This window comes from Amblyomma maculatum, chromosome 10 (genome assembly GCF_055883805.1).
Source record: "Amblyomma maculatum isolate TAMU_Amacu chromosome 10, ASM5588380v1, whole genome shotgun sequence".
Classification (NCBI taxonomy): Eukaryota; Metazoa; Arthropoda; class Arachnida; order Ixodida; family Ixodidae; genus Amblyomma; species Amblyomma maculatum.
Genome location: NC_139353.1, coordinates 125,204,882 through 125,219,707, shown reverse-complemented (window position 1 = coordinate 125,219,707; position 14,826 = coordinate 125,204,882). Strand labels below are relative to the sequence as shown.

Sequence of the window (14,826 nt, the reverse complement as noted above, 5' to 3'; positions counted from 1 at the left end):
TTATTGGAAACCCGGCAGACCATGCGGCCCACCTGGTCCCCCACCTTGCGGAGTTTAGCCAATGTGGTCTCTGGCTTGCGGTGTTGGTGAATGAAGAGTCCCAGTACTCGAACTTCTTGTGTTTCTGGAATTGGACCTGATTGAAGAGTAAGTTGAATTTTAGTAGTGCATTTGGGAGAGGGGCGGATGTGCACAAATTCCGATTTCTGTGGGGAGCATTGAAGGCCGCAGCGGCTAGCATAGCGGTCTACTATAGTCGCCGCCTGCTGCAGGCTGGCCTCAATGTCTCCAAGTGAGCCCTGTGTGGCCCACAGGGTGATGTCGTCGGCGTACAGAGCATGCTGCATGCCCTCAACAGCACCCAGCTGGGCCGGCAGGCGCATCATGGCCAAATTGAATAGCAAGGGAGAAAGCACTGCGCCTTGCGGCGTTCCCCTGGTAGCTAGGGGGAAGGGGCCGTGTTCGTTATCCGGCATGCGGATGTAAGAGTGGCGGTCTGTGAGGAATTGGCGGATATATTGGAAGGCACGGTGGCCACAGTTGGTTTGACTTAAATGAATGAGAATAATATCCTGCGTTACATTGTCGAAAGCCCCCTTAAGATTCAAGGCGAGTACGACCCTGTCGTTATGAGGGCACTCGAGGGGGTCAAGGACTTCCCGATGTAGTTGAAGCAAGACATCCTGTGCGGATCTGTGTTGGCGAAATCCGTACATGGTGTCCGCGAAGACATGTTGTATCTCAAGGCACTCAGACAACCGGTCCCGCACCATCGTCTCCATAAGTTTGCCCACACAAGAGGTAAGAGAGATGGGGCGAAGGTTGTCCGTGTTTATTGCTTTGCCAGCCTTTGGTATGAATGTGACCACAGCGGTTTTCCAATCAATGGGGAGTGGCGTATCTCCTCGCCATATTGCATTGGTGTAGTCCAATAAAGTTGTATAAGCTGAGTCGGGAAGGTTAGCTAGTAATTTAACAGTGATTTTGTCCCGGCCAGGTGCAGTACCACGTTTCATTTTGCCCAGGGCTGCCCGTAAGTCATGGAGCTTAAACGGCTGATCAAGCTCAGCGTTCTCAGAGCCTGCATAAGAGTACGCCTGCCCACGGGTGTCCTGTATGTTGCACAAATATCGGTCCCTGAGTTTGTGCACGAGTTGTGTAGCATTACCAGAGAAGGTGTGGATTACACGCTGAAGATGTTTTTGTGTTTCTCTAAGGGTCTGAGTTGGATCAATGAGGGCGCGAAAGAGGCACCATGTGTTTCGGCTGGACATTTGACGCGCTGCCGTGTTGCACCTATCCACCCAGTTAGAGTCGGCGAGCTGGGCCGCGTACTCAGCCGCTCGCTGGGTGAGCTCGGCAATTCGAGCTTTAAGGTTGCTGTTATTTTTCTGCCGATGCCATCGGCGGACGAGGGAGTGCCGAGCTTTCCACAGGTGGAGTAGGTGGTTGTCCACATCCGATACCACCTCTGAAAGCTGAATCTGGGTTTGGGTGGAGCGAAGGTGTGAAACCAAATGCTGGGACCATGAGGTGTACCCTTGCTCTGTAATGGATGTTGTGTTGTCGAAATGTTGCCTGAATTTCGTCCAATCTGGGAGACGGGTTTGTGTTGAGGGTTTAGAGAGTGGAGGAGATCTGATTGTGGTATTGATAATGCAGTGGTCGCTTCCGAGGGTTTCCTCGGTGTTGACCAAGTCTGCATGTTGGATGTTATAAGTAAAGGTGAGGTCCGGACAGGTGTCCCTTGTTACTGAGTCACCAAGTCGGGTTGGGTGGACTGGGTCAGTGTGAAGAGTGAGGCCCAGCGTGGACGAAAGCTCCGCCAACCTGCGCCCTCGCTTTTCTTCACGGTGGTAACCCCAAAGCCGACTGGGGGCGTTAAAGTCGCCTACAATCAGGATGGGGTCTCGACCCGCGACTCTCAGCGCTCGGCTGAAGAGGTCTGGAAAAGAAATGTGTTGCAATTTAGGAGGACAGTATACATTGAGAATGTGAAGTGGTGGGTCCTGCTTGCGGAGAGGGAGGAGAGTAACCATCACGTAGGAATATACAATTTGGAGGTCGAGGTCGACAAGATTAGCTGTATAATTTTTGTGGACACAAACACAAGTCGAGCGGTCTTGTTGGAATGTCGTATAGCTTGTGAGTGCGGCGCCCATCCATGACTCTTGGAGGGCTACCACGGCTGGTACGCATTCAAAAGTCGCGAGGTAAAGACGGAAGTTGGCCTGCTTACAGCGAGCACGGAAACCTCTGCAGTTCCTCTGTGTTATTGTAAATAGGGAAGCCGAGCTTGAAGGTGGAAAGCGCCTACTTTTAGGGGGCCCCGCCATCATTAGGTTTAAATATAAATTTGGAGGGAGCGACTACCTCAGAGCCAGAGCCCAAAGGCTGGGCATGGATCTCGGTCCCCGGGCTGAGGGGCAGCTTCCTCGGTGTCCTAGTCTATGACTCGACGGCTTGTTTTGAGGAGTCGAGAGGACACAACCCGAAGGGGTCCCTATCGTCGCAGAAGGCGGGCATTTTCACCGACATGTTTTGAAATCATAGCCGGAACAGTCTCCATGACCTTGGTCAGGACCTGCTCCATTGCTGCACTGATCATTGAAGTCAGTTTCATAGTCAGGCGGGCCTCCATCTCAGCGAGGACCGCCGCGAAGGCTGGTGATGATGCCACCGGCTCGCTCTCCATGTTCTCCGGGCTAGGAGGGCAGGGAGGATTAGAAGCCAATCTGCTTTCTAAAGCTTGAATTTTGGTAAGCAGCACCTCATTTTGGGCCCGGATGGCTGCCATCTGTTTTTAGAGCTCGATATCGACGTGACAATGGGAGGGAGGGGGAGGAGAGGAGGCAACCCCACCCATGCCACTCACCTGTTTGTCATTTTTCACGGCACGGGCCCAAGCGTCAGCTGTGCCATCCGTCTCGTTAGTATGGGCTTTGTGGCCTTTTCCCCCATTCGGTGGTGACGGAGGCGTCTGCCCCTTGGCGCCACCTCCGTCAGGGGACTCTTGCTGCTTTTTCACTGGGATGTTGGTATGACGTTTTAAGATGTCTTTGGTTGTGCCACCGGAGTGTTTTGGCTTCCCGTCAGAATGCCGTGTTGCTGGAGGCCCCGAGCGCTTGGCTGTAGAGGGCGAGCGGAATTTCCTCGCACACTCAGAATTGGTTGGGGCACCCCACATGTTGCCCATTTCGGCTGACAGTCATGAGGAGCCAGCACCCCCTCCACTGCCGGCACTTTTTGGCCACATAGGCCTCAGTTTTCACCATTCGGGTTGAGACATGTGTCCGCCCGTTGTCCAACTGTGCCGCACTTCACACATGCAGGAATTGTTCTTTTGTATGCCCGGACCAGGGCAATTTTTGAGTTGTAATGCACATACCGAGGCACAGTCTTCCCGGCGAAGGTGAGCTGGGCCGCGTTGGAGGTGCTGTACTTTCGGATGTCGACGATCTCTCCGGCTCGCCATTGAGTTTTTTGTTGCAGGGACGCAGTGGTCTTGCAGCTCGTTACGGTGATGACACCTTTAGAAACTTGTCGGTTTGCTGAAGATGGCCCCGCATGGCAATGGAGCCTTTCGGAGAGGCAAGTTGAAATTCGCCAATGAGGCGATCTGCCACGTCGGCAACCGGGGTGCCCGTGACAACGAGATTTTGTTCCCATGAAGGAAGCAGAGTGAGAGTAGCTGCTGCCGACGCACCCAGTAGGGCCTTGAAATCTCCCAACTGACCACATTGATACAAATCCCGGAGGGCCACTGGTGTGCTGGGTTTGAGGACGACTTGATAGTCATCCGTATGGAATCTTGGAAGTGGTCTGGGTTTCCACTTCGGTGTCGGCTTATGAGCTGAACCGCCTTGGGACGCATCCGCGCGCTGGACGCCATTTGGCTGATTTGAGAGAGCGGACTTCGCTGACGCGGCGGAGGACGCTATCTTGGCTCGTCGCTGGGAGCGGCGTTCCACGAGCTTGAACAGATTTTCATGCCGGAGAGCTGATCCCGGCGGAAGCTCTTCGGTTGGGGCAACCGGGACCGTGGACCAGGCAATAGTCTCGGGATCGTAGCCTCGCTGAGCTTGCAGAGCGGCCATATTCTCCGGAAGGGCTCCTCGGCTCGGAGACGGCGTCAGCCGCCGGGCGGAGGAGGCAGCCGCGGCAGTTGCGGCCTGGGTTGCGAGGAGCAAGATTCTGCGGCGCGCAGGAAGTAATCAGGAATATGCGCCGTAAGCACACTATGACATGCTGAGATCGTTTTCACGGGGACCAAAGGGTGGCCTGTTTGCTAGAGAGGGGGTGACCAACACAATACACTCTTATCAGTCATTGCAGGAACAGTAGCATACAGTTGCGATGTGTCGGAGGGTTCGCGCTCGGCCCAAAGGCACCAATGAGAAATGGTTTGGGACGCCTGGACGGATCTGTGGCCCAAATACAGTCAGGTACTAGGATACCTCTGCGCCTACTGAGGCAGGAGATAGGGATAGAAAAGAGCTCCACAGGAACCAGGCAGCGGCCGCGTAGAAGCCAACGACAAGATGCCCGGATCCCTCATCCTCCTCCCGTGAATTGCCTTACTATCCACAAGCGAAAGCGCGCCACAGGTCCTCAAGCATGTAAGACGGAATGCGACCCCCACGCAACAAACTACGCTTCATTTACCGCCAAAATGATCTAGAAAAGAGTCACACAAAAAAGAGACGAACACTAGCTAGACGCATAAAAGAATAAAAAAAGGAAAGATGGGCACAATATATAAAAAGTTCACAACGTGAAGTCAATGCAAATATGTACAACAGGATGTCAGCGGCAAAATTGCAAAGCTCGGCTGTGCTCCTCGGGGAGCTGGCGGTGTGAGATGCGGCCGAACGACAGAAACAAATCGTCCGGACACCTATAGACCAACACCGTGTTTACAAACAAAGGGGCGCTCGAGACGCCGCAGCCAACTGGGGGTGAAAGATAGGGTTAACGTCTATAGGAATACATGGAATCAAAATAATCCAAAGCAGTTTTCGCATTTCATGGCGCACTTGTGATGTCGTTATTCGGTACAAAGCAACTATGAACATTCTAGAACAGATCCTCAGAATATGAAACCTCATTGCCGAGGCTAAGTATTTTTAAAACACCGCGAAACAGGTTGGGTTGCGAGTTGGGAGGGCGACCCGTAGAAATACATGTAAACACAACTTACAGGAACCTTTTTCTCATTTCGCACAGTATCACAAGTTGTGGCCGGTCGGTAAACGTTGACCAGCGCATTGAGGAAGTGTGTGACAAAAGTATGGTGCGTCATTACTGAGGCAGTCTACTTTTAAAACTCCCCGAATAACCTGTGGTATGAATCCAGACACCGCCAAAAGGCAAGCTGAGTGTAGCGAATGACGCAGTTTTGATTGCAGTCTGATATGTGCCTCATAGGGTGAATAAGCTTGATAATACTGTCCCTCCAGTGATACGTCCTAGACAGAATTACACTTAAAAGTAGTTCTAAACCGCCATACGAAAATACAGACCGAACGAGATTCGTGCATTGCAGCAGACGACAGCACAGCTGGCGATACCCACCGCGGCCGCCTCCAGCTCCGGAGCGTCTGCTAGCAACAACGCCGGTGGTGAATGGTCGTCTGCAACTGTGCGCGGTCAGTTTATCGTGCTGTGAACGATCCCGCCAGTCGTCCCACTGGCATTACTTGCAAGAGATGGTAGTGTGCCGTGCAACATGACGTCAGGGCGTCGTAAAAGATTTTCACCAAAAAATGAGAAGGGTTCAATGCTGCCGAACCAAGCAAAAGGTTCCGGTAAGTTGTGTTTACATGTATTTCTATGGGTCGCCCTCTCAACATGCACCCCCATACGTTTCGCGGTGTTTTAAAGATATTCGCCTCGGTAATGAGATTTCATACTTTTACGATCTGTTCTAAGATGTTCATGGTTGCTCTGTGCTAAATAACGACATCACATGTGCCTTGTGAAATGAGAAAACTGCTTTGAAATCTTTCAGCTCCATGTATTGCTATGGGCGCTAACACTAATTTTCACCCCCATTCGGCCCATCCTGGCGACAGAAGCGCCACTGCATCGTGCTTACGTCACAGATCGGTGTTGGTCTATACGTCACATGAGGCAGGAAAACATAAACCGAATAGAACACCACGTAGATTAAGCGGCGGCCGCGCAGAAGGAAACTGCGGGAAGCACGAATCCTACAAAGGAAAGTGCAACAGCAGTGCTGGCGAGGCGCATGTGCTTCGTGTGGGCTCCGCGTTTCGAGCACCTGCTACAAGGAAAACACCCTGATACGTCGACTGCGACACACGGACAAGAACCGTGAGTGTACAAGGCACCTTTCAAGACCTTATTTACGCAACTCGGAGCTCGGGAGACCGAGCTCCGACTGTCTAAATACAGCGTCGCTCCGGCGCCCTTGCTTACCCGAACGCCACGGCGGCAGTCATGGAGTACGCCGTAGTTGGGACGAACGCTTCCCCAGCCGAATTCGAAACACCAGATTGGAAGACAATTGTTTCTTACCGTACCAAGAACCCCAAAGCTGAGTCATTAACACCTCAGAAGAAAAATGAGCAGTCCGAGAAACCAAAGGCGAAACCTCTCCCTCCACTACATCCCCAAGAAACCGCTACCCCGACTCCCGGAGAAGGACTATAAAATCATCTACAGACCAACGGGTGGCGTAGACATCACGCGTTACACCGACAAATCTATTAGACAATCGATCACAACAGCGAGCGGCATCACCGCATCCGCGGCCGAAAACTACCAATTTAGAACCAACTCTGCAAAAAATGTGATCACCATATCGACGCCGGTGCAGGCAAACGCACTACGCTACGTCGCAGTCAAGCAAATCAAAATAGAAGGCAAAGACATTGTTATGACGTCGTACATCGCCCCTCCGGACAAGGCCCTGCAGGGCATTATCTATAGGGCTTACGATGGCGAAACGCACCAAGAAATGATGACCGAATTCCAAAAAAGAAACCCTGATATTGTTCAAGCACGCACCATGGGAAGAACATCAAAGTCCCTCCTGCTTCACTTCGACGCGGACGAACTCCCAGATAGCATCGTCTACTTCGGAGTCCTGTACCCAGTTTACCCCTTCATTCCTAAAGTAGAGGCGTGCACAAACTGCAGAAGAGTCGGCCACAGAAGAGACGTATGTCCGGAGCCACCGCAACAACGGTGCCCGTACTGCGGCAACCAACACCTGAAAGAAGAAGTCTGCGACTCGGTCTGCATTATCTGCGGAGGAGGGCACCGCACAGGCGATAACAGCTGCAAGAAGCGATTTCAACGAGACCAAACGAAAAAGTCGGAGCACCAATCAAGACCCAAATCACGGACATGTGACGACTCAACATCTACCGAAACGAAGGACCGCTCGAGCTCCTTCTCGTCCTTGGACAGCCGACGCAGCAGCAGCCGTAGCGGACGGAGCAGCAGCAGCGGACGCAACGGAAGCAGCAGCAATGGAGGAGGCGTCAGCACTACCAGCCTGATTCAGAGCCCCGGGCCGAAACAGGTGAGCTGGGCAGGAGTGGCCTCTCATGGGAAGGGGATGGAGCTGCAGACATTACAGTCTAAACTAGATCAGGCACTCCACCACATTCAAATTCTCACGAATCGAATCAAACACTTGGAGGAGGAAAATAGTAAGCTAAAAGCACCCGCCATATCTAAGGACCCACCTCCGAAACCACTCCCATTGCCCGAAGTCACAGAAATGGAAACTACTGTGACCGCCTCAGTCGAAACTCCAGTGAGCGTAGTTAGCAAGGAAGAAACACCTCGCAAAAAACGAGCAGTAGCAGCTGATGTAAGAAATACCTCAGTGGAGGCTAGAGTCCCAAAACTCGAACAAAAAGTGGAGGAGCACAGCCAGAAACTCGATAGTCTAACCCAAAGAGTTGATAATTTAACACAAGGACTCGAACAACACATACAGGATGTAAATCACAAGTTCGGAGTAATTGACACCGTTTTACAGGAAATTTTACACCGGCTTCCCCCTTCAGCTCAAGGGGCGCCAATCGATCTATCCCAGCAAAATGGCCACTCCTAAAACCGTAACAATTTGGAAGTGGAACTGCAGGTCTATGCGCAACAAAAAAACAAAAACAAATTAGCAGTTACACGTTCAATCGCAATCCGAAAAACCTGACGTTATAGCGATTCAAGAACCCAGAATGTCTCGACTAAAACTGCCAGGGTACCGGACGGTTCTGCCATGTCACATCAAGGAACAGCCTTTAACCACTACTTTGGTACATAGAAATCTTACCGTGGTTAACCACGAGATTGAAAACGTAGAGCTGGATTGTATATTAATTGAAATTCTGCCTAGCAGAAGAAACTCCTCTTCTCTGTTCGTACTAAACGCATACAGCCACCCCAGGGCACCGGCTGGACCAGCGAAAGTCGCTATACTCAAAACCCTAAAAATCGCAGGCCAAAACCCAACCCTAATTGTGGGCGACTTCAACCCTCAACACGTGAAATGGGGACACGCAACCATATCCAGGAAAGGAACGGCCCTAATGGATTTTATCCAGCAAAGAAGGCTCACCCAATACACGGACCCCATGCAACCTACTAGGATAGGCAACGCGTGACCAGGGACACGTGCCCGGACCTAACGATGGGCAAAAATCTCCCAGACTTAAGCTGGAGCAACACCAGACAAAATCTGGGAAGTGACCATTATATCATAATGTCTAAAATCACCATTGCCAATCTCAAACCCCAACCCAGAAAAAACAAAATCACTGACTGGGACAAACTTAGGACTATCCGCGACCAAAATAACGAACCAATCAGACTTAGAACACTGGACACAGACCCTCCTATCGGATGTGGAAAAGGCCACTAAGGAACTAGTACATGACTTAGGCGTAAATACGGTTGACAGCCGACTTACGCACATGTGGGAGGCAAGGCAGAGCCTAGAAAAAAGATGGCATAAGCAAAAATATAACAAAAAGCTTAGAAACAGGATTGTCACACTCACGAAATTAATTCAACACCACACCACAGAACTAGCGAGACAGCAGTGGAACCATATCTGTGAAAATGTGAATGGCAATCTAGGCACGAGGGAGACGTGGAATCTTCTGCGGCATCTCCTTGATCCGGAATCCAACAAAGCTACCACTCAAAAGGAAATCACCAAAATTTTAAACATAGACCCAGGCACGGATCAAGATATTATAGACACACTACAGCAGAAATACTTCTGCACAACCCGTGAGACGAAGTCCCTGCCCGATTATAACGGAGAGCCTAACATCATCCTGGATGCTGACATAACAATGGCGGAAATAAGAGCAGCCCTCTTTAAGGTACGTACAACATCCGCCCCAGGAGAGGACGGCATTAACAATAAGACACTCAGAAATCTAGACGACGCTTCTATCACAGCCCTCGCGGACTTTGCGAACGAGTGTTGGAGGGAGGGAAAACTCCCAGCGTCTTGGAAACATGCCACCGTTAAATTCATCCCAAAACCTGGCAAAAAGCTCGCGCTTGAAAACCTCACACCTATTTCGCTTACTTCTTGCATTGGAAAACTGATAGAGCACGTCATACTAGACAGACTCCAGTCCTGCATGCAAAAAGAGAATTTATATCCAAACACTATGGTCGGCTTTAGACCATATTTATCAACACAAGATACGATGCTAAGACTAGCAAACGAAGTCCTATCTCATGAGCAAGAAAGGAGTACCAGGGCAATCCTAGCCCTAGATTTAACCAAAGCTTTGATAATGTTAAACACAAAGCAATACTAGAATCTCTTTCACTGCTGAATGTAGGCGCAAGAACGTTTAACTACATCAAGGACGTTCTCTCCGATAGGACGGCTAAAATTCAAATTGGCACTATCAAATCCGACACCTTCACTTTAGAAGATAGAGGAACTCCGCAAGGATCGGTCCTCTCCCCCTTTTTATTCAATATAACCCTAATCAAAATGGCACACGAACTCGCAAGAATCCCAGACCTAGAACACTCTCTGTACGCGGACGATATCACCCTTTGGACCACCAAGGGGAGTATTGGCACGATACAAGATACGCTACAACAAGCGGTAGACGTAGTCGTAGAGGAGGCGCAAGCCGCGCGACTCGCGTGTTCCCCCCAGAAATCTGAATTACTCATTCTACACCCAAAGCGTCAAAGAAAGAATAAAGTGCCTGCGATCAAAATCTACGCGGAAGGTGCAGCCATCCAAGAAGTGGAAACACCAAGATTCTTGGGAATGCTCATACAGTCAAACCAAAAAAAACGACACACTAATTAAGAAACTGAAAAACACCGTCAACCAAATTTCCCTCCTCCTCAGACGAATCGCGAATAAGCGAGGAGGAGTTAAAGAAGCTGAGACCAGGAAACTAGTAGAAGCCTTCGTTCTTAGCAGAGTTATCTACTCTACACCATACGTCACCCTCACAGTTAGAGAAAGAGACGACCTGGATTCACTAATTAGGCAGTCCTATAAAATTACGCTTAACCTCCCTCGCAATACCCCAAATGAAACACTACTAAAGTTAGGAATTCATAATACCTTAGCGGAAATGATGGACGCACACCTCACCGCACAATACGAACGATTATCAAGCACTGAAACGGGACGTTTCATCCTAAAAAAAGCAGGAATACAATATGAAGGGACCCGGGCCCACACTTTGCCGATTCTAAGACATGTGCGCGAGCAATTATTAGTCCGTCCTCTGCCTAAAAACATGCATCCAGAATATGATACGGACAGAAGAAGGGCTAGAGCACAAAAATTACACGAAAGATTTTCAGTACAGAAAGACATAGCGCACGTGGACGTGGCAGAACATGCGGACAGAGATGCCTTCTCCCTGGCAGTTGTCGATCATCGAGGTTCTCCCCTCGCATCGGCGACAATCAATAAAACAAAATTTCCGGAGGAGGCCGAAAAGGCTGCCATAGCTTTAGCCATTACCTCCACCACTGCCAAATACATCCTTAGCGACTCTAAAACCGCAATTCGAAATTTTGCAAAAGGAAGGGCCCACTCCGCAGCCATCAAAATCTTACACAAAATCTCCCATACCCGCCTTATCACATTGATCTGGGTCCCTGCCCATTCGGACCATCCTGGGAACGAGGCAGCGCACCAATTTGCCCGAGGATTCGTAGTTAACCGGGAGGTGCGCTGCCCTTAGCTCAGGTCGGCCAGGGAGCGGATGACAACCTACAAAGAAATTACTACCCACTTCAAGAAAGAAAGAAAAATCTTCCCAGAACCACATCGATCTCTAAGTAAAACACAAGTCACCTGGCGGCAGCTTCAAACGGACACTTTCTTTAATCCGTACATGTACTCCATATGGTTTCCAGAGCAGTTCAGCCCTGTCTGTTCTCTCTGTGGACATCAAAAGGCAGACACACCACACATCCTATACTCATGTAATCAAGACAAGCCATCACAGAGTCTGCAGCTCTCTACCCAATCCCAGTGGGAGGCCGCGCTGCTCAGGTCCGACCCGGAGGTTCAACTCCGAGTCACGGAGCGGGCTGAAGAGGTCTCCGGACGACATCGTCGGTCGGCCACCTGGCGTCCGGCCTAGAAGAGGAGCCCACCGCGGGGACGGGAACGTCAACCCACCCCGCGCCTACGACCTCTTCTTTAAATAAAGTTTACCTCCTCCTCCAGCAGTGCTGGGTACGACGAGGGTAATGTGAAAGGTGAAAGACGGAAATATGTCTTTACAACAGCGTCTCATCAATTGAAAGGCACTAAAGGGTCAACTGTGTTGAACTTTCCCCTCAATCCCACCGCAGTTTTCACCGACTACCTTTCAGCGTTCACTTCGTTACCGGTGAGAGACAATTCCTCATGGCATATACAAAATCACTTTAGTGGAGGCGTCTACCTGTGATTGACTACATTTAACGCGAAGCTTTTTAGCGATCAGTTATCACGCTGAAATGCACTCTATTCTGAATCCATCCCACTGCGGACTAGGCGTAGTGTTGCGCGTGTCAAGGGGTCGCCCGACGTAGATATAATGGCCTTTTAAGTAAGCAGTGTCAATACGCTTCTGCAGAATAGGAGTGGAATTTGACTAAGGTTCCATTTTTCCCGATAAGTAAATTATCATCTTATCCTTCCATTCCATTTTATCTGCCCATGTTTACAGCTGTTGGCGTGTAATGCTGTCTTGTTACGTTACACTCTCCGTAGAACTATCGGTGTCCATCTGCCATAGCCATGTCTGTAATTTTGTACACATATACACGCATGCCAGTGTCATTCTCTGCCTGAGCGGCCTAGGGTAGCGTTGCACAGGCTTTTCCAGTGCGGATAATTATTAGAGTATGCTTTCATCACGATAACGCATGTAATTCTTATGCGTTGCAGCATTTGTTACTGGTATTTCTGTGGCAGAAAGTCACAGAACGCAGCGCTATCTGCATTGATTGATGTCTACTAGGTGGCAGAGCAGAGAAATTGAAACCCGTCCCATATTTAAGGCAACGGTTGGCTGATTAATATGGCGAGAAAGGAACATTGCGCATCAAGAAGGTGGATGCCACGGAAAGGAAAGCAGCCAAATTACCGCTGGCTACCTTGCAAGAAGGAGGTTATGACGAAGGCTGAAGAACGTAGAAGGTTTAAGGGTAGTTGCATCGAAAGAAGGGAGGATCAGTGGGCACGGCATGAGGGCGTGAATGAAAGAGGTACGACACGTCGCCTGTGGAGAGGAAGAAAAAGAAGCGTCAAATGAAGGAAACGTTTTACACGAAGATGAGAGTGGAGGATTGCGCAGACAAAGTACGCTGGAGTGGTTACTCAAAGATGGCGCCAGCTGTTGAGTAATATGCTACGTTTAAATATGATCGCATTGAAGAGGAACGCGCCAACATCCCCGAATTGAAGTGAGGTCGACGAGATACGGCGCCGACTGGTGTGATGCCAGCTACTCATTTATAACAACGAAGAAACTAGGAAAGCAGTGACTGGTAGTTGAAGGATTTCGACATGGGGCCCAACAGAGCGCGTTACTGAAAAATGAACGACTCGTTACTGGTAGAGAGTCAGGAGGGTAGCTTAAAATGAAGCAAATGTGGAGCAGGAACATGAGAGCAGATGATTGTGCATAAAGGGAACGCTATAGGCTGATGCCGACTGTTGAGAATATGCTGCGGTGAAATGTGATCGATCCGAAGAGAAACGCGCCCATTTACGTTCTAAAGAACAAAATTGCTAATGTATGAATGTGTGAAGTATGTCTTAGATTCGCATCGCCGATTTTTCGGCCTCGAAACCGTGAATATGTGGATTTATTTAGCGGAAACCATACCCCAACAATTTGTCGCGTCGAGTTCCGGATAGTCTCAAACGATTTTTCTCATTGAGACTTACTCTTTTGTACAGGGAGTAAGACTTGGCTTTATATTTGTACACATAAACCTATAACATTATTTATCTGAAAATATTTAACATGCCGATTTCTGTGATATTTGTCAGTCGTTTTAGATGACAGCTTGACTGCGCAAGGCTGCCTGTTTGTGGGGTTTATTTTTCTTTTTACAGAGTCCACCTATATAGGTCTGCTACCACCTAAGCCCTTGACTATGTCAAACCGTGCCGCGATTACAGGGCGCTGCTCAACGAACAAAATTTTACGTCATATAATCAAGCTGATTGGAACTCAAAATAAGGAAGAAAAAAATGAATCGTTAAAAATTAAGCCACCAATATAAATACAGGACATCCCGATACAGCAGGAGGTCTCGATACAGCTTTGTGCTATGGGACCTCCTCTTGTATGATTTATGCAATACAGTTGTTATGAATAAACAAATTTTTCTTGTAATCTTCAGAGTCGTCACGTTAAAACTCAATCTATTTTCTATTCGTTGTGTGGTCCGTCTTTGCAGGAACTGACCGAAGAAAAGACGTTCTTCATCACCGCCTGCCTGTTAAGCTGCGCAAAAACAGACGCCGATAATCTCTACGGTGGGAACTGCAATAAGGCGATGGCCAACTTTGCGCCATTCGCCAAAGCCTTCAATTGCCCCGAAGGCTCTGGCATGAACTCCGAGAAAAAGTGCACTTTCTTCAACTGAAATCAAGACTTCTATGATCTCCGCGGTCCCCTCTCTCCACACTCGCATCCTTCTATCACGGCATTTGTGGTTCTTGCATTCAGTTTTGTTATTTAGTATTTGTCTTATGGTTCATTATGATCAGCTTTAGAACTGAATTTCGTGCAGCAGACCTGAAGACTAATTGTGGGGTGTACCTTTCATAACAGCTGGATGCCCTAAAATACGCGGGCTTTTTCGTTGTAAAATAATTGAGCGTACACTGAAAGTTACGTAATACAACTATTCGTTTAGTTTTAACTTGCAGCTTTACTCATACTAAACTGTCTGTTGAAATAAGCGTGTTGTGTTGAAAGACTGGTTTGCTCCAGTGTGTCTCAAAATTTCTGCACAATTGCTTTTTTATTGCCTTGCCCTTAACTAGAGCGCCGAATACAAGTTGCGGTTAGTACTTCAGCAAATATCTCTATATAAAATGACAAAAACATGATGTGGGTTACACTGCAGCGAGGAGAACTGCACACTCAGTGGACGTTATTTGAATAGGTATCTTGATAGAAGCAATGTGCGATTCGCCTCATGTTGAAACTGTTCGAATATCGCCAGCGTATGCCATTTTCTGTGAGACTAGCACGTGTGCCGTTTTTCGTTGACCATCTGGCGCCGCTGCAGAGATTCTGGAACTGATCTCCTTTAGTTCAGTTCAGGCGT

General features: G+C 49.2%; 1 protein-coding gene across 1 annotated transcript in view; it reads left to right on the top strand.

Moving 5' to 3' along the window:
• The window catches only part of LOC146177408 (neprilysin-4-like), a 57,075-nt gene extending 42,538 nt beyond the window's left edge, over positions 1 to 14,537 (top strand). Inside the window, exon 3 of the mRNA XM_084581549.1 lies at positions 13,948 to 14,537. Coding sequence (XP_084437675.1) covers positions 13,948 to 14,136 — 189 coding nt within the window. The 3' untranslated portion in view covers positions 14,137 to 14,537. The remainder of the gene's footprint in view (positions 1 to 13,947) is intronic.
• Positions 14,538 to 14,826: the final 289 nt, after the last annotated feature.